General features: G+C 43.4%; 1 protein-coding gene across 6 annotated transcripts in view; it reads right to left on the bottom strand.

Moving 5' to 3' along the window:
* Positions 1 to 252: 252 nt before the first annotated feature.
* The window catches only part of ARB2A (ARB2 cotranscriptional regulator A), a 182,165-nt gene continuing 162,481 nt past the window's right edge, over positions 253 to 19,936 (bottom strand). For 4 of the 6 annotated variants that reach the window (XM_068119912.2, XM_068119911.2, XM_068119913.2 and 1 more), the window contains 2 exons: positions 1,443 to 1,991; positions 253 to 1,319 (listed from right to left, as the gene is read on the bottom strand). In XM_068119912.2, coding sequence (XP_067976013.2) covers positions 1,456 to 1,991 — 536 coding nt within the window. In that variant the 3' untranslated portion in view covers positions 253 to 1,319; positions 1,443 to 1,455. Of the gene's footprint in view, positions 1,320 to 1,442; positions 1,992 to 13,431; positions 15,137 to 19,936 lie in introns of those variants that run through there. The other 2 variants (XM_078779792.1, XM_068119914.2) reach the window with 2 other exon arrangements.

Genomic DNA, 19,936 nt, shown 5'->3' with positions numbered 1-19,936 from the left:
AAGGCCATGGTTATCCACTAAGCCCTAAGGGGTGAATCTCAATTTAAAAAGCTAAATTTCAAAACACAAACATTTTCCAAAATATTTACCTTGCAATTAAAGCTCCAACTCCCCACACCACCTCTCCTGTGCCATTTTCACTTGTGCAGTAGTTTTATGGTAGATGTTCTGGATACAACTGTTTTCATCCTGTTCACAGAACCCACTGGAAAACAGGATCCTCTGCAGTCTACACCATGAACAAGTGAGGCATTTGGTGGAATTTTCATTTTTTATTAAGTCAATGTGACATCCAAGCCTTCATTGAATTTCAGCACAAAAAGCATAGCCATAATGGTCTGTAAGATCAATTGCCCAATAATCACAAAAGCAAAGGTAAATAAATGAAATAGAACGGAATAAATTTAAATTGAAGGAGATCAAAAGGGCAGTTGAACATCGACACTTCGCCGATATGCATCAATCAGCCAATTGTATGGACTCGTATTTTCCTCGTCTAGTCTGATGAACCATTTAATTCCAGGGAATCAATCCAACCACTTGAGCAGGGGTTCTTTACTTTCCTCACAATTCTCCGCATGTTGTCCATATCCATGGAAATAGGTGATAAATCTTCACTGAAGGCTGATAAAAAAAATTCCCAACATGGTCGCATAATAGGCCAAACTTTAAAAGTGGTGAACGGCTGCGATCAGAACTGGGAACCCGCAATCTCTATCCCTGAAAATTTCATCAACATCAGTGCAGATGTATGACAGTTATGGACGGATAAAAGCAAATGCATTTGGGAAGAAAGACAGAAAAGCATGATAGTGATGTTATATTTTGATCTTGCAAAATGTCTTTTAAAGGACGTGGTGCATGCAAATTGATCAAAAACAATCCGGGCAAATTATACCACCGCTCCACAAAAAAAACCAAAAAAAAACTGAACTCGGAAGCGAATGTTGTCACAAAAAAGGAAATTTACAGTGCATCATTAAGAAACAGCAGGCAGTTAATGCATTACAGGCACATTCTGGTTGAAAGCGATTTCTTGGAATTATGCAGCAATAAATGTCAAGCCAACAGAGCTTCTAAAAGTCAGAAGCCAAAAGCAGTCATTAAACTGGAAACCACCGTCCCATATTCCACAAAGAAACAGATGGGTCTTGCACCTGAAAGGCCCCGCCTTTGGCGCAGACTACAGGAACATCCATACAGCCACAGCAGATGTGGTTGGACCATGGAAGACCATCTCAACAATTTTATCAAATCTTCAACCAACCAGATGGTCTTGCATTTCACAACTGCCGCATTGAATGAACCATCCACTGGTGCTGCGCAAACAATACATCATCTAATAAGCACAACAGTTAATGGCAACTTGAACCTTAAAACCGTATTAAACCAAATACTTAGGTCTATGAAGGAAATTGGAAGTGACGTGTTATCTGTCTCACCTGCTGTGGAAATTCACAGTTCATTCTCGTGTTTTGTCACGATCTCACGATTCAAATCTGCATCAACATTATCGTCTTCGGCTGGACTGGAACCCTGATTTGCAACCTGCGTGTCGGCATTGTCTCCATCTCTTTGTAATTCCGAACAGCCGCTTGACGGTTTTGGCGTAAAGTTGGCATCCTTCAAAGCAACTGTCTCTTTTTCACCTTGACCGTCAGAATTTTCAAGGTCTTTGTTCGTTTCAACGGTCGTGCCATTTTCCACATCACCAGATGACCCATCTTTCTCTTTATCTTCTGTGCTAACTCCATTATTTCCCACGGTTTCGTCAATCTGTTTCCCTTCTTCCTTCTGATCATTTGATTCATTTTGTGGTTTGTCACAACTTTTTTTGGAGGCACATGTCGGGTTCGATTCTTTGTCCCTGCCTGATTCTTGGCTGTCTTCTTCGTGTGAACCTGTGTGCTCGATAGACTTGGTCCGTTTTTTGAAAAAGTCAAAGACAGAGGTAATGGCAGAAGCAGATGTCCTCTCGTGCTCGTTGGTGCCTGACATGAAACAAAGACAAGGTAGAGGGAACCAAGGCGAGACATTATGAACATTACCATTACAATCTTACTATAATTCACCAAATGTCCGTCCGTCTGTCTGTCCATCCGTCCGTTCGAAGGTACCGCAAAAACGGCTGAACCGATCGAAACGATATTTTGGGTGGGTAATCCTGGGATCCCCTAGAGTAAATAGGGTATATCGTTTTTCCAAATTCAGCTTTGGCCTCCAGCATTTTCAGGTTTGGACTCCCGCATAACGTTATTTTCCCGGGTGCCGCACAAACGGCTGCACCGATCGCTGACCATCTGCGCTGCACAGCTGCACCGATCGGACTCGGTGACCTCGGACAAAGACCTTTTATAAGGACATGGGTTGAATCCCTGCTTGAGAGAATGCCAACCCCCTCCCCACCATCACGGTCATCTCTCCAACTCACAATCCCACGAGATATGCAGAAAGGACGACCCAAAAACAATTATCTTTTTTTTGATTCGTATATAATCATTATTAAAAGTAAATAATGACCCCGGCCAAAGTTCAAGTGACGTGGGTTTAATCTCTACATGAGAGAATTCCACATAGATATTTGGGCGGTGTATAAGCTAACAGATCGCTGTCTCCATCAATCTTGTCAAGGCCGTAACACCTATCGGCTCAAAATCCTTTTAACTGTTGACTTGGTAGTTTTTACAATGAAGGAAACATTAACAATGTTGTTAAAAGTTTATTTTGTGATTAATTTGTCATTGGAGTTACGTTGTTTGGAATGAAAAAAGAGATATCGAGTTCAAGTGAATGACGACATGTCGTGATGGTTTCTACTTCTGAACGTGAACTTCGCGGATCGCCATATGCAGATTCGCCACGGACCCACGATCGATGTTTCTTTTCGTGAACGTATCCGTTTGTTTGCGAACGGGCACGTTTTTCATGGAAGTCCTTCACGAACTTGCTGTCCATGTCTGACGTGCGACTGAAGGTGCTACAGGAATGTGGAATTTATTGGTTTCATGCTTTACCATTTGCCGTATCTGCATTGCCTGTTTGCTTCTGGCCTCCCACCCGTGCGTAGCACGGGTATCTCACTAGTAGTTATAATAAATGCATTTGTACCAAGACATAATTTTCACATTACCAAGACCAGAATGCCATAACAAGAATAAAGTTGGTTAATATGAAATAGGAGGCCTGAAAAACCAAATGCATTGCGAGCTGGGATCAGGGATTGGGGGATGTGATGGGGAGTGGAAGGGAGAGGGGGAGTAAAGTCGGGTCGTCCATCTTATCAAATTATAAAAGAATAAAAGCAAAGCAAGTGATGCAGTACAGTGACATGTGCTTTAATTTCATATTACAAAAGTTAACTTTGGGGAATGACACAAAAACAGTTGTCCAACTAACCTGGTCTAATTACTGCCTGAACTTAAATATTAAAGAAGGGTTAGGTAGAGACACCATAGTGAGTTAGAAATCTACCAGAGTCAGGAGTATAATGGTAAGAGCATCTGCTCTGACATTGGGAGGTCATTGGTCCGATTCTGACCCGGAGCAAGTCATGTTAAAGACTTTAAAATGGTATGTGCTGCTTCCTTGATTGATGCTCAACATTTAGAGGATATAGCATGGACAGAACAAGACGAAAAAGACATAAAATATCATAGGCCACATGGTTTTCGTAATTTTCTTGTTCGGAGTTAAAGGCTGCCAGTCGGCCATCTTTGGACGGATTACAAAACAAAATGTTCTGTGTGTGTGTGTGTATATATATATATATATATGTATATATATATATATATACATACACACACACACACAAGTTCAAAACACACCTGGTCACAAGAGTGCCTCACTGACAGGGTCGTCAGTATCATCCCGTTTCGGCCCTTCAACCTCGATACGGTCAGCTAACGTGGGCCAGCAGGGGCACATCCACCTCCACATGCAGCAACTACACCTGGATGCATACATAACCCCCACCCCCAGCCAGTGCGAACACAGACTACATCAACAAAATCGCCTCAACTTCCAGAATCCACAGCACCAAACAAGTAAACATGGTGGAACACTCAAACACCCACCTTTATAACCTTCACGACTCACCAACAAAACACACCACATATCTATCTATCTATCTCTATCTCTCTCTCTCTCGCCCCCTGCTGGCCGTTCGTGTGTTGGGCGTGGCAAGATGGCGGTTGTGCAGTTCGGGGAGGTGTGAGTTGCTCTGGCTGTCGAGTGTTCCGGCTGTTTTCCCTTATTATTTCAACCTTTCCCTCGCCCCCACGACCCCCCTGTTGTTCTCATATCATTACTTCATTCGTATTCGTGTTTCCTCCCCTGTGCTCAAACCTTTCCCCTGTATTACCTTTTCCCTCCCTTCCCTTCCTTGAGACGAGAGAGAGACAGAGCGCATGCGGTGGGTGATGGTAAGTGAGTTTGTTGCTTTCCATTGCATCCGCATGTTCTTATCGCTTCATGTAAAGTGACGAGAACTGTTTTTTGAATTAACTACATTCTCACTTTGCCGTCGCCATCCTTATCACGGCCCAGGCCGGCATGACGAGCGTCCGTTCTCGCAATACCGCGTTCGGATCGTTAAGCAGGAAGCATGGCCTCACATGCGTCCCTCCAGCTCATGTTGCGGTCGAGGCGATTATTATCACCGTCGTTGAAATTATCGGAGCTGAAAATGTTCTTGCAGCTTCGAGAATGAACAAGAAAGTTGTTGTTTTCGTGCTACAACAAGCAATGGTTGCGAGTGTTGTGGAATCGGGTTTATCCGTCGAGCCCGATATTTTCATCCCAGTTTCACCGTTTGATTCGCCATCAGTAAAAGTTCTGGTTTCCAACATTCCTCCATTTTTGGAGGACGAAAAAGTCGAGCTTGCTCTTCGTAATTTTGGCACAGTCGTGTCCCGCATTTCAATGGTTCCCTTACGGTGCCGTGACGATCGTTACAAACACGTTTTTTCCTTCAGACGTCAATTATTTATGATTTTGAACGAAAACCGTCGTGACCTTGATGTTAAATTCACGATAAAACATGATAACTACAATTATCAAATGTATGCAACAACAGAGGTGTTAACATGCTATGCCTGTAATCAGCATGGACACCTGCGGAGGGATTGTCCGAATAATCTCCCTGATGCCAATTCAGCGTCCAATCAGAACACCACACCACCTGAAGGACAGGAATTTCTTCCTACGCCTGAAAGACGGGACTCTTCTTCTTCACCTGAGGGACAGGAATCACTTCCTTCGCAAAATGCTCACCCAGGAGGGACGAATGATGCAGATGATGGCTTCACAGTTGTAACCCGGAATAAAGCACAGAAGCGAGCAATTGATACCAAATTAGACAATCAAGTGAAACCCAAGAGGTCTCCTTCCTATGCGCAAGCGGTAAGAACACCTGCCAAACAATCACCTGAACCCATTCCCATGGACTCACCTCCTGAGCAGCCCTGCACTCCTGTTGTGAGTACACATGAAACTGTTACTCCCACTGTGCTTGATGAACCGGAGATCCCTCGTGGAGTCGATGAGACCCTCTCCCAACCCCCACCATGCACAGATGCCACAGTTAAAATCGATGCACCGGATGTACAAATTGATTGTGATCTGGAGGTGGCTGTACCTGCAGCATCTGAACAAATTGCTCCTGAAGAACCGCAGGAACTTGTGGTTGACAGCATGGGTTACGAGTCTGATGGAACATCTTCTGTTGCTTCGACCTTAAGCGACACAGGCAGCGATGTTCCTCCTCACAACCTTGAGGTTGACTCCTCAGTATCTCCCGATGCCGTTCACGCCTTCTTACACAAAAGTTTTCGCAAAAAGGGGGTCAAAATTAAAGATCATTTTCTAGTCCTAGAAGATTTCATTCAAGTGGCTCGACTAATGATTTCTAGACCGGATCGGTACAACGTTGCAGACCCTCAACGTCACCGGTTAAGGAAATTTCTAAGTCGTGCTCGGAGCGAACTCAAAGACAATGGCTGATGTCCTGCCGGTGCCCCATCACAATGAAACTACGCATTGCCAGCCTTAATATCAACGGTGGTCGCACGTCTCTTCGTAAAGTGCAAGTTAAACAACTAATCGAGTGCAACAAGGTTGACATCTTGTTGTTGCAGGAAACTCATTCTACTGAAGGTTCTTCAGCTGAGTGGGAGTTGTTTCTTAAAGGGCATTGGTTCTTTAGCAATCTATCAAGCCCAATTGCTGGGATAGCCATCTTCTTTCGGCAAACTCTTCCCTTGACTTCGGTTTCCTTTAAAGAAATTGTGAAGGGATATTTAGCCTTGCTGACTTTCTCTGTTGGTCAGCAGCTTTTCACAATAATCAATGTGTACGCACCAAGTACAAATGCTGAAAGATCTTCCTTTTTTGACTGTCTTGACACGTATCTTGCTGGTGTTCCCCCTGACCACTTTCTATGTCTTGGAGGAGATTTCAATTGCACACTTAACCCCTCCCTTGATAGGAATGGAGCTGAGCCACATGCAGCCAGTACAAGACCTCTCGTTCGCTCAATCTCAAGATTCAAGCTGACAGACATTTGGAGATTGCAACATCCGATGCAGCAACAATTTACTTGGTGTCGCTGCTCTAACAACTTAGTGTCGCTAGCTCGACTTGATAAATTGTACGTTTCTGACCATTTCCTCAACCTCGTCTTAAACACCTCTATTCTCCCATCTGGGTTTTCCGATCACCACATCATCACTATGCATTTTCAGTTGCCACTCATAAAGGTGGTGAGCCCTTATTGGAAGTTCAACACAACACTTCTTCAAAACGAATTCTTTGTTGCATCCTTTAGGGCCTTTTGGGCACATTACATCACGATGGATAAAGAGTTCTCGTGTTTACGTCAGTGGTGGGACAACGCTAAAGCTCAAATTAGAGTTTTTTGTCAAAATTTCTCACGACACAGTACTCGGGATCATGATGTAAATATAGATCTGGTGAAGACACAAATTCTTCACTTGCAAAACAAAGTGTCATCCTCTCGTAATAATGGGCAGCAGCAGATGCTGTATGAAAAGAAAGCCCTGTTAAATGAATTACTGGCCGAACGTGCAAAGGGTGCACTCCTTCGGATGCGAATGACTCATTTGCAACAACTATATAACCCGAGCAGACTTTTCTTCAAGCTGGAAACTGCCTCAAAAAAACAAAAACAAATATTGTCCTTGCGTTCTGCTGGCGGAAGGATTTTGACTGATCCAAGTGACATCAAACTTACTATTAAGACTTTCTTTTCTCACCTCTACTCCTCTAAGCACACTTTCTCAAACCACATACATTCATTTACCGCATCCTTGCCTACACTTACTGAGACACAGAATTCGACTGCTGAAGGCGAAATAACATTGGACGAACTCACTAGTGTTTTAAAGACCTTGCCCACCAACAGGGCACCTGGCTTAGACGGGTTGCCAGTGGAATTCTACAGCACCTTTTGGGATTTGCTGGGACCATGTCTACTAATTGTCTTCATAGAAAGTATACAAACTGGTGAACTTCCCTTGAGCTGCAGACGTGCCATCATTTCATTAATCCCTAAAAAGGGAGATCTTCAACTTGTTGAGAACTGGCGCCCGATCTCTCTACTCTGTACTGATTACAAAATCCTGTCTAAGTTACTCGCTAATCGCATAAAGACCTTAATTGGGCACGTTGTATCCCCCGACCAGTCTTATTGTATTCCCGACAGATCGATATTTGATAATATTTTTTCTGTTCGTGATTTGATTTCGATTTGTCATTGTCAGAATGTTAACACCGGGCTGATCTTTTTAGATCAGGAAAAGGCCTTTGATAGTGTTGACCATTTGTATTTACTTGAAGTTTTGAAGGGGTTCGGGTTTGGTTCCTTCTTTATTTCTTGTATCAAGCTGCTGTATCACAACAACTTTAGTTTGGTGAACATCAACAACAGTTTATGTTCACCTTTTCCTATTCAGCGAGGTATTAGACAAGGCTGCCCTCTTTCCGGGTACCTGTATTCACTTTCTATTGAACCCTTGCTGATTCACTTACGCCACAAACTTTCTGGGTTCTTGGTGACACCTCTTGCTAATCCTGTTAAGGTGCTTGCGTATGCTGACGATTTGTGTGTGATTGTTAACACTCAGTCTGACTTGCTGCCCTCACAAGTGCTCTATGTGAATTCAATTTGGCATCCTCTGCTACTGTCAATTGGAGTAAGGGTAAAGCCTTGTGTCTTGGTCCTTCTGGGTTATTTACCCCACCTTCCCTGCCTAATGCTTTGCAGTGGAGGTATGATGGTGTTAAACATCTCGGTGTGTTTCTTGGAAATGAGACCTTTTCCTTAAAGAACTGGGATCAGATGGTTGATCACATCTCCCATATCCTTAATTGTTGGAAAAGATTGTCCAGCCTACTGTCTTATAGAGGTCGAGTGCTGATAATTAATAACTTGGCTGCTTCCAAACTCTGGCATCGGATGACTGTCTTACAACCGCCCAAATCGCTAGTCATTAACTTGCAGCGTATCCTTGTTAATTTTTTCTGGAATGGTATGCACCGGCTCCGAGCTGATCTTCTAAGTGTCCCCTTGGATAAAGGAGGTCAAGGACTTGTGGACATTACCAGTAAAATACTGGCTTTTCGACTAACCACCTTGCGCCAACTTCTCTACAAGGAAGTCCTGTCTTGGCGGCCCCTGGCTTCTTGCTTGTTGCAGCAAGCGGGTAAGCTCAGGTGTGGCCCCGAGCTCTTTCTACTCGATCTGCAGCGAATAGACATCTCCTTGCTGCCCTCCTTTTATCAAAGTCTCGTGAATGCCGGTCAGTGCCTCCTCCCAGTACGAAACAAGGATACATATAAATTTTGGAATTTAATGTGTGAACCCGTTTTCTACAACAGCCTATTTTGCCATGATTGCCAAAGTAGGTCCCTAATTCAATCTTTTATCGAATCTGGTTTTTTTCTTGTCAAGGATTTTGTTAATCATACTTATTCTGGATGGCAGACCCCCAACCAGATTTCGGAAGTATGCAACGTTACCTCAGCCCGACTAATTGGACAACTTCTTCGTTCAATTGTTAAAGTGTTCATCTCTTTTAATTTATCATGGCCTCTACTGCATGATGTTCAGAACACAAAAACAATGCACCCTGACTTCCCTGATTTTTGTTTTTCTGGTGCTCCTTCCACAAAGCCTCTACAAGCCTGTGCAAAGGCTACTTTGTACGTGCAATGTCTTAATGTTGTCATCTCTGCTAACCCCAATAGCCCACTGACCACCCACTGGAAAGAGCTTCTACCTGCAGGGGCTCCATCCTCTTCTACCTGGTCGTCGATGTACGCGTTACCTGTGTCTAAACGTGCCGGTGATATACAGTGGAGGCTTGCACACTATTCTTTGCCTTCCAACGCGTTTCTTAAACGACTGAACCTCGTGAGATCTGATGACTGCCCTTTTTGCCATCACTCCGAGGACACTTTCCATGCATATGTCGGATGCCAAAGGCTGGCTCCACTTTTTCAACTCCTGAAATATGTCTTCCAGAATTTCGGTTTTTGTTTTTCTTCTTATATTTTTGTGTACTGCATGCCTGTGTCTAACGAGAATGTCGGTTCTCAAATCGTTAATTTTTTACTTGCCGAGGCGAAACTCGCGATATATATTACGCGGAAGAGTCGGGTCTCTGGGACAAGCTCACCGGAATGCAGAATTTTGTTAGCCTTTAAAGGCCGTGTGTCTGCCCGCCTTAAAATTGAATTTAATTTTTACCGAGAGAGTTCTCGGCTTGATCACTTTGTTCAAAAATGGTGCAAAGCTGAAATCCTGTGCAAGGTGGAGGGAGATGAACTTTTTTTGCTGCTCTAATTATAATTAATGTCATGTTTTTCAATTCCTTGATTTAATTATTTTGTTGACTGCTATTGAATTACTTGGTTTGTTGTGCTTTTTTATACTTTTGTAATAAAAGACCTGTCAAGTCAAGTCAGTCTCAGTCTCTCTCTCTCTCTCTCTCACTCACTCACTCACTCACTCACACACACACACACACACACACACACACACACACACACACACACACACACACACACACACACACACACACACACACACACACACACACACACACACACACACACCACCAACCTACCTACCTTTACAACATACACCACTCAACATACAAAAACACACACACACACACACACACACACACACACACACACACACACACACACACACACACACACACACACACACACACACACACACACACACACGCGCAAAAATTCATTCATGCAAAAACACACACCCTCACCCACTCACTCACTCACTCACATACACAAAATAAGAAATAATAATAGTAAAAAAACCACACACAACCAACCAACCACCTACCCTTACCGACATGCACCACTCAATCAAAAAATACATTTATGCAAACCTCAACCGACACACTATTCGAGGTACCTCCATAAACTTCCTCCATATCCAAAGCGAGCCTTTCAAGGCAACCTGGGCCACTTCGTCACACATCCTCCTTCTTTCTGTCCCACACACTCCAAGCCGATCAAGAAATGCAGAAAAGGATTTGCCAATATACTCTCTACACCCCACCTCAAATGACTGACAAGAAACTCGCCAACCCTTCTCCCGGCACTCTGCCTACAGCACTGTACTTTCCTCTCTTGCACCTCTATGTTCTCTTTCCAAGGTAGCATCATTATAATAATAAAAAGATATATATATATATATATATATATATATATATATATATATATATATATATATATATATATATATATATATATATATATATATATATATACATATATATACATATACATATATATATACATACAGTCACGTGTAGAATGTAGAAGGAAGTAGAGGACTGGGAAGACCGAGAAAGACTTGGATAAAGATGGTGGAAGAAGAAATGCGGGCAAGGGCGTTAACAAGGAGAGATGCAGAAAATAGGGCAAAATTGAGAAGATTGTCATGGGGACCGCAAGGCTAACCCCCACTCGAGCAGGGAAAATGGCCTTAAAATGCATGTTGTTGTTGTTGTTGTTGTTGTTGTTGTTGTTGTAGTCACGTGAAAAAGTAAGTACACCCCATGTAAAGTTTTGACTTTTTCAACATATTTCAACATACAGCTATTTGATCTTCATTTCAACAATATGGATAGATAAAGGTGATATAATATAACAAATATAATGAAACATTTACATTTTGTAGTCCATTGTATAATTTAAATAAACATAAATGCAAATTTCGCATGTGGAAAAAGTAAGTACACCCTTGGCTCGAATAGGTGGTATTGCCCCCTTTGGCAGAAACAACCTTAAGTAGGCATTTCTTATAACTGTCTACCAGTCTCTGACATCGACTGGGAGAAATTTTTGCCCACTCCTCCATGCAGAATTCTTTCAGCTGTGCGATGTTTGAGGGGTTTCTTGCATGCACAGCTCGTTTCAAATCCCCCCACAACATCTCGATGGGATTTAGATCCGGGCTTTGACTTGGCCATTCCAGAACCCTCCATTTCTTTCTTTTCAGCCATTCCTTGGTGGATTTACTGGTATGTTTAGGGTCATTGTCATGTTGCAAGGTCCACCTTCGGTTGAGCTTCAACTTCCCGCCAGATGGCCTCACATTATCCTCAAGCACCCTCTGGTACAATGAAGAATTCATAGTGGATTCTGTGATGGTGAGCTGCCCAGGCCCTGATGCAGCAAAGCTGCCCCAAACCATAATATTTCCACCACCATGCTTTACAGTTGGTAGCAGGTTCTTGTGGTCAAATGCTGTCTTTGGTTTTCGACAAACATGTCTTCTGGTACTGTGGCCAAATATCTCTACCTTCGACTCATCTGTCCAGAGCACATTGTTCCAGAAGTGCTGGTCTTTGCCTAGGTGTTCATTGGCAAACTTTAGTCTTGCCCTGATGTTCTTTCTGGACAGCAAAGGTTTCTTCCTGGTACACCTCCCATGTAGATCAAATTTGTACAGCCTCTTTCTAATGTTAGACTCGTGCACTTTGACATCAACAGTGGCAAGAGGTACCTGTGGGTCCCGTGATGACATTCTGGGGTTCTTAGAGACTTCTTTCAGCATCTTGCGGTCTGCTCTCGGGCTGAACTTGCTGGGGCGGCCTGGCCTGAACAAGTTGGCAGTTGTTTGGAATCTTCTCCACTTGTAGATAATCTTCCGGACAGTCGAATGATTGATTTCAAATTGTTTGGAGATCTTTTTAAATCCCTTCCCAGACTCGTAGGCATCTATCACCTTCTTTCTTAAGGCCTCATAGAGCTCTTTTGATCTAGGCATGGTGACGCCGCACACTTCAACAACAAAGAGCAAACCAAACTAAATGTCTGAGGTTTAAATAAGACAGGTTCCTCCAAGATCCTCTCTAACGATGTTCTAATCACTTGCACCTGAGCTGGTGCACCTGATTCTAAATTTAGGCATTTGAAGTAGTGATAAATGTAGCGGTGTACTTACTTTTTCCACATGCGAAATTTGCATTTATGTTGATTTAAATTATACAATGGACTACAAAATGTAAATGTTTCATGATATTTGTTATATTATATCACCTTTATCTATCAATATTGTTGAAATGAAGATCAAATAGCTGTATGTTGAAATATGTTGAAAAAGTCAAAACTTTACATGGGGTGTTCTTACTTTTTCACGTGACTGTGTATAAAACCATATACATACACACTCCTGTATTGTGTTTGTGCCAAGGTTAAACAAAATCGGTCCATGCATGTCTGAGAAATGGTTGGGGACACGTTTAACTAACAGAATGGCCGCCAACTGGCCATTTTGGATTTGATCTAAAAAAAAAATGACATGCATATGTAAGCCATCATTCATTTATCTGTGTGCCAAGTTTGAACAAGATGGGTGAAGGCATTTCCGAGAAATGGTTGAGGACGTGTTCACCATCTGGTGTTTTTATAACCAAAATGGCCGCCAGTCTGCCATCTTTGATCGCATCGTGAAACAAAGTGATGTGCATATGTATACCATCATGTATTGTCTTTGTGCCAAGTATGAACAAAATTGGTCTATACTTGTCTGAGATATGGTTGCGGACAGACGCACGCACAGACGGACAAACGAGACCAAATCCGTAAACTCCATTTCGGACTATTTCGGACAAGTCCAACGGGGGCTAATAACCATAAGTTGGCATCCATCGGGAGGAGGAAATTTATCTTTAATTGCTCCACTGAGTGCGGAAAGAAAATACGCCATCAAGATGACATCGCAGGTATGCAGACTGCCCCAGGAAGTTCGTCACTTCCTTCAAGCTCAGCGGCTGTGTTTGTCTGAAGCCAAGTGTTGTCTTATGTATATGTCTGGATCTCTTGATATCCGAGGGAATATTAAAGTAAACTCATCACAGAATGGCACAACAATGAGCATCAAAGTAAAACTTTAATTTTGTATGACGAGAGAGCAGTTCATCATTTAATACAGTCAAGGGATATTTTATGCCTTTGCTGCCAAAGTTGCCGGAGGCATTGTGTGGTCGGTTTGTCCGTCCGGCTGTCCGTCCGTGATATATTTTTATTACTACAATAACTTGAGAGCTGCTGAAAGGATTTAAATCCAAATTAGATCAAGTATGTACCATGATGTAAAGATGAACTGATTAGATTTTGGGGACAAGAGGTCAAAGGTCATAGGTCATGTGAGGGAAAAGTCCTGTTACCGCGATCACTTGTGAACCAACAAAGGGATTTTCACCAAAGTTGGTACAAGTATGTATAATGATGTAAAGATACACAGATTATATCATGGGGTCAAGAGGTCAAAGGTCAGAGGTCCCATTAGGTAAAAATTATGTTATTGTGCTAACTTGTGAACCAGTGATGGGATTTTGTCCAAACTTGGTATAAGTATATGTTATGATGCAAAAACGAACTGATTAGATTTTGGTGTCAAAGGTCAGAGGTCATGTCAGGTAAACATGTGATAATTTAATCCAGCTGAAGGGATTTAAATCAAACATGGTCCAAGTATGTATTTGATGTAATACTGTGGGCGGAAGCATATCAGTGACGTCGTTATGTTAAAGTGCCATTCTGCTTGACTATGTTCTCATTAAACAGGTGAGGACTTGGATTAAATTAGACATTTCTTGAAATAAACTGGAGCAATGATTCTTTGGTCTACACAACAAACACTGCACATTCAGGAAGTTGAAGCATTGCTCTATCTGAAAATATCTGGCCTAGAGTAAAATGCTACACATCTGTCAACAATGAAATTTCTGTACATCTCAAGTACAGGGCCCATCCTACATATGCCCATGTTAGAATTCCAAGAGCAACCCAAATGTAGGAAATACCAACAATCCCTTCAGGGTAACAACGATGCAAGGTTATTCCTAGTGAAACAGTGCTAGATTAATGTCTGATGTATGATTACAGAGAGTTATCTGTTGCTTCACAAATTAATTATTAAGGTCAGAATTTCACTCTTTCTTTGAAAATGAGAAATAACATTTGTAAATTTTCCATTTCACCAGTGCTCAACACTGTCATGAATGTGTTGGACAATGAGTGGAACTCGGCTTCCCCAGTGGTGTATGATAATGCCCTCATCCTTTCAAATAATAAGATTATAATTTCAAAGTGAACACTTTAAAGTTGGAACTTTTTCTGCCAATAATGCGCAAAAAGTGTCGTCATTATGCATCATCACGTTGTGTGTGTTATGAGTTGTGGTGAAAATGTGGTGGTGAAGATCTGAGACAAAGAACACAAAAATTGGGTTGAGGTGGGAGAGGGGGATTCAGGGTGGGGAAAGGGGGTTGGGAGATTCATGCAGAAGGTGCACGATGATAATGCCTCAGCATAAAAATTTAACTTCGGATTAAGCTTCCCATGCCATTCAGTGCAGCACTCGGCTATACTAGTGTCACAAATCCACAGATCAACTTGGTCCAGAGGAAACTTGACTCCACCGAAAGCCCACTCATTAACCTTCACCAACAAGACCAATCTTCTGCCATTGTGCCTTTGCGCAGCTGGGTATGGTGATGCTGAAAGCCCGAGGCAGACGACGATCCTCAGTGGAATGGATTAGTGTTTCGGCATGACGGGTCAAGGTGCCCAGCTGTGCAAACAGAGTCGGAGCCGCAATGCAATCAGCAATGACTCCCCAGCCCAATGCATGTCCATCTAAAACTAAAGTTCACTTGTATTACTGGTCAGTAGTGCAGCCAAACACAACGGTGGAAAATCCACAGACCAGATGTCCAAGAGATATTAAAAACCTCAATCCTTAAATATATATATATATATTAGTAAACAAACCTATTTGGGCAGTATCTGGTAGGAAGTCTCACCTGGACCATGGCAGGACAACACAAGTAGGAAAGAACATGGGCAGACACTAATCAAAGTCGATGCAGTTTTGAGTATGTAATGCTTAAAGAGAAGCATGTACCCTTGCACAAATATTAGACGCAGGATAAGGACATTAAGAGACAAGTGTACTTTACATGCATTTATGATGACATTAGGAGAAAATGGAAAAATCTCAACAGAATATGGGATTTGAACCTGTACTCCAAGCAAGAGCTGCATGGTCAGATGGAAAATGCCAGTCAAAACAAAACCAATAGGCCAACTCAAAATTAGTGTTTAGTTTGAAACAAACAAGAGAAGAAACACGCAAGTGGATCTTCCTATATTTTTTTTGTTACACTAATAACTTTCGTAACTGTCATAATTTAAACAAAGCTTTAATTATTTTGACATACTAGGCAAAACTATGCACTCTCAAACGTAAGCTCCTGTCCTTAATATCCACTGCCCCCTGGTGATCATGATCTTAAAAGAAAAATCCTTCGACCTGGCACAATGAGACGATGCTGGGAGAGACTCTGTGGCCTCTCTGCTGTGTTTTGCTTTTATTCCAAAAGCAATGAACAGTGTATGCTGCTGCCTGATAAGTGGGCCACATGATTTCTGCAGATATACAAGGCACAAGCAGTGGGAAAGGCAAGTGATAGACTTTGCCCAAGGGATTGGAGAGGAGGTTTCTAAAGGGCATTCATGCATTATGCATTGGTCAGGTTGTAACGTTTCTTCGCCATGTCTTTTTTTTTCTACTGTGTTCCCCTCAGTTGGTTAGGTGGAATGAAAAATCATCATCGGAATGGCCTTGCAGCCAACACTTCTCTGTCAGCCATGTCACTGAGAGTGGAATTGCAGCCTGACTGCAGATAGATCCTGATAACTTGCGTTACAATCATGATTAGACAAATTTCACCGCTGCTTTGGAACTGGCTATCGACACACTCCCGACAGGAGACGATTCTTAGGAATGGCTACATACGTAACTTTTGACGGTACTCGCTGAACAAAAACGACAATAATATATTACTAACAATGAACAGCATGCATTCCGTGAGTTGTGCAAAGATAGATCTACCGTCATCATTCCTGCAGACAAGGGGTGATCAACAGTGATACTGAACAACAGTGACTATAACAGGAAACTCTTTCGCAACAAATCGACATACAAAGTGGTCAAACAAGACCTCTTACCTCACTGTATGGTCTACTAAAATCCCCAAAGGATCTGTAATCAGTCATTTATTACTCACGGAAGAAGAAGTCATTTATGTTCTTTTAAAATGCTTGCCAGGTCTTGATGCTGCTGATTTGGCAGGAAAATGGCATATACGCCTTCAGTTGCGGCACATCACCACAGGAGATCGGGGTCAAGGGTCGCTCCATATCTAGACCAGGATGTGCGTCCAATGGTGAGTGAGAGGGGAGGGGTGTGGCACATCATTGATGACGTACATGCCAAAGGCGATAAAGGCGGGTGCTCTGTGGGGAAGGGAGGAAAATACCCAGGCGCCACCGAAGAGAAAGTTGCGGCAGTCTGCAGAGCTGCCGAAGGAGAGCCATGCCTCTCCTCCTCCTCATGGGTGGACCTCAGCTGCTGAATGGATGCGCCAGAGCTGCTACTTGCTTCGGTTCCAGCTGTGCCACACTGGCACAGCTCGGGTATTTCCTGTCTTGTCTGCCTCTTAACTGTGTCTATCTCTTGTGGTGAGTATAAATTTAAGGACCTCCCCTTTGTTCACTTGTTCGTTAGTGCGTATGAAAGATAGCGGGATAAGGGGATTGTATATTTATTACGTACCATCTACTATTCTTGCCCCAAAGGAGATACGAGACTATTGCAATACCCCTGTCTGTGTGTGTGTGTGGAGGGGGGCGGGGGGGGGGGGAGGGGGGGGGTGTCTGTGTGTGTGCCTGTGTATGTTGTCTGCGTAGGTGTCATTGGTTGTTATCTCAATTTGCGGGATTCAGGAGGTGGAGCGGAGTCCTCCCAGGGCCAAAAGTATCCATCTCCGCAACGGTAAAGGATCACGGTTCATAGACCAAGCTGTTCGACTTTTTCAGTTTTGTTCCAAGGGCTCTTTTTAGGATCGTCACCGAACCTGTGATGAGTCACATGTGGTGAGTTACAGGTGCCTGCAATATAAAAATTACTCATTCAATCACTTTGAATGGAGAAAAGGAGTCATTCTGCTGTTTTGTGTCACTTTGTGTACCGCAATGAGCATGGAGGAAAGAAAGAAAACCAGAGAATTGTCTGATGAGATCAGCCACAAGATTGTAGCCAAGCATGGACAATCTCAATGATACAAGTCCATCTCCAGAAACCTTGATGTTCCTGTATCCACTGTATGCAATGTTATCAGGACGTTTAAGGCCCATAGCACTGGAGCCAAACTCCCTGGACGTGGCCGCAAGAGAAAACTTGGTCGAAGATTGCAGCTAAGGATTGTTTGAATGGTGGAGCAAGCACCTCGATCAACAATCAAACAGTTCAAGATGACCTTCAGACACAAGGTACAACAGTTTCAACGCGCACCATCCTTCACCAACTCAATAAAAGGGGGCTCTATGGTAGGAGATCCAGGAGGACCCCACTGCTGAGAGAGAGAGACATGAGAAAGTCCAACTGGAGTTTACCAAAACACACATGAACAAGCCAAAATCCTTCTGGGAGAATGTCCTGCGGACAGATGAGACCAGATAAGAGCCTTTTGGGAAAGCACATCATCTCTATGTTTACAGAAAACAAAATGAAGCCTTCAAAGAAAAGAGCACCTTCCCTACAGTCAAACATGGAGGAGGTTCCGTGATGTTTTGGGGTTGCTCTGCTGCCTCTGGCACTGGGTACCTTGAATGTGTGCGTGGCATCATGAAATCAGGAGATTACTAAGGCATTTTGGAGTGCAATGTTGAACCCAGTGTCAGAAAGCTGGGTCTCTGTCGAAGGTTATGGGTCTTGCCGCAAGACAATGACCCCAAACACACTTCAAAAAGCACCCAGGAATGGTTCAAGACAAAACGCTGGACTGTTCTGAAGTGGCCAGCAATGAGTCCAGATTTAAATCCCATTGAACACCTGTGGGGAGATCTGAAAACAGCAGTTGGGAGAAGGCACACTTCAAACCTGGGATAACTGGAGCAGTTTGCATAAGACCAGTAGAGATGTGTAGGAAGCTCTCTTTTTTTTTTTTTTTTTTTTTTTTTTTTTTTTTTTTTTTTTTTTTTTTTTTTTTTTTTTTTTTTTTTTTTTTGTTTGTTTGTTTGTTTGTATACAAGATCGAGGCTCGTGAAAGAGCTAACATTAATCACACAAAAAGACAAACCGACACACAAAACACAAAAAACAAGGGGAGCGGTAGACAAGATGGGGAGAGAGGGGGAAGGACACAAAAGAGAGGGGGAAGGACACAAACACAACATTTGAGAGCAGGGACATCGGGAGGACTTGGGGGGAGGTGGGAGAGGATTAAAACATATGAACACTGCAAGGACTCTGGGGTGAATTACCGGGGGTAGAAAAGATCAAGGTTTTCGATGGGGGAAGATAAGAGATGGTGGTGAACAGCTGTTTTAAAGACCTGGAGGGAGGAGTGGGATTGAAGGGAGTGGGGGAGTTTGTTCCAGAGGCGGGAGAAAAGGGGAATGAAAGAGTGAAGGTGAGCAGAGAGCCTAGACTTTGGCAGTTTAACCAGAAGAGGGTTGCAGGCAGATCTTGTGCGACCTGAAGGAATATTGGGGGGACAGAGCACAGAGAGAGCTGGGGGAGCAAGGCCGGAGAGGAGTCGGTAGAAGACAGAAAGACCACCAACCTGCCTGCGGTGAGTGAGTGAAAGGCCCTCGGCGTTGACTACATCGCAGGAGATTCCAATGATTCTGAAAGCTTTGGCCTCAACAGCGTGAAGCCGAGCAAGGTGTGAGGCAGGAGCACCAGCCCAGAGGGGGGAACAGTATTCCATTGAGCTGCGGATGAAAGCCTTGTATGTGGTGAGGAGCTCAGGTGTGCCAAGGAAGGACTTCGCACGACGGAGGATGCCCAGTCGGCGACTGGCTTTGGAGGCCAGCTTGGAAATGTGGTTTTCCCAAGAAAGATCATGGCAGATAGTGAGACCCAAAAGCTTGAGCGACAGAACTTCTTGGAGAGGATTGTTGAGAAAGTAGATGGGAGGGTTGTCCAGTCGGTCCTTTCGGAGAGACATTGTAAGAGTGTGAGATTTGTCAGGATTGAAAGACATGTTCCACTTGTTTGACCAGTCTGTGATTTTGTCCAGGTCTGCAGAGAGTGAGGAGGCTGCAGACTGCCGATCTGAGGGATGAGGAATGGAGCGACAGAGAGTAGAGTCGTCAGCAAAGAGATAGAGAGGATTTTCAAGAGAGTCAGAGAGATCATTGATGAAGACCAGAAAAAGCACAGGGCCCAGAACACTACCTTGGGGAACTCCAGCCTGAACAGGAAGAGGAGATGAGAGAAACCCATTCAGGGCCACACGTTGACTACGACCAGAGAGGAAGTCCGCCAGCCATGCGTGGAGATTTCCATGGATACCAAAGGAGG

This window comes from Myxine glutinosa, chromosome 6, assembly GCF_964187855.1.
Source record: "Myxine glutinosa chromosome 6, kmMyxGlut1.1, whole genome shotgun sequence".
Taxonomy (NCBI): Eukaryota; Metazoa; Chordata; class Myxini; order Myxiniformes; family Myxinidae; genus Myxine; species Myxine glutinosa.
Note: the sequence above shows the minus strand (reverse complement) of the source record. Positions and strands in the feature narration are given on the sequence as shown.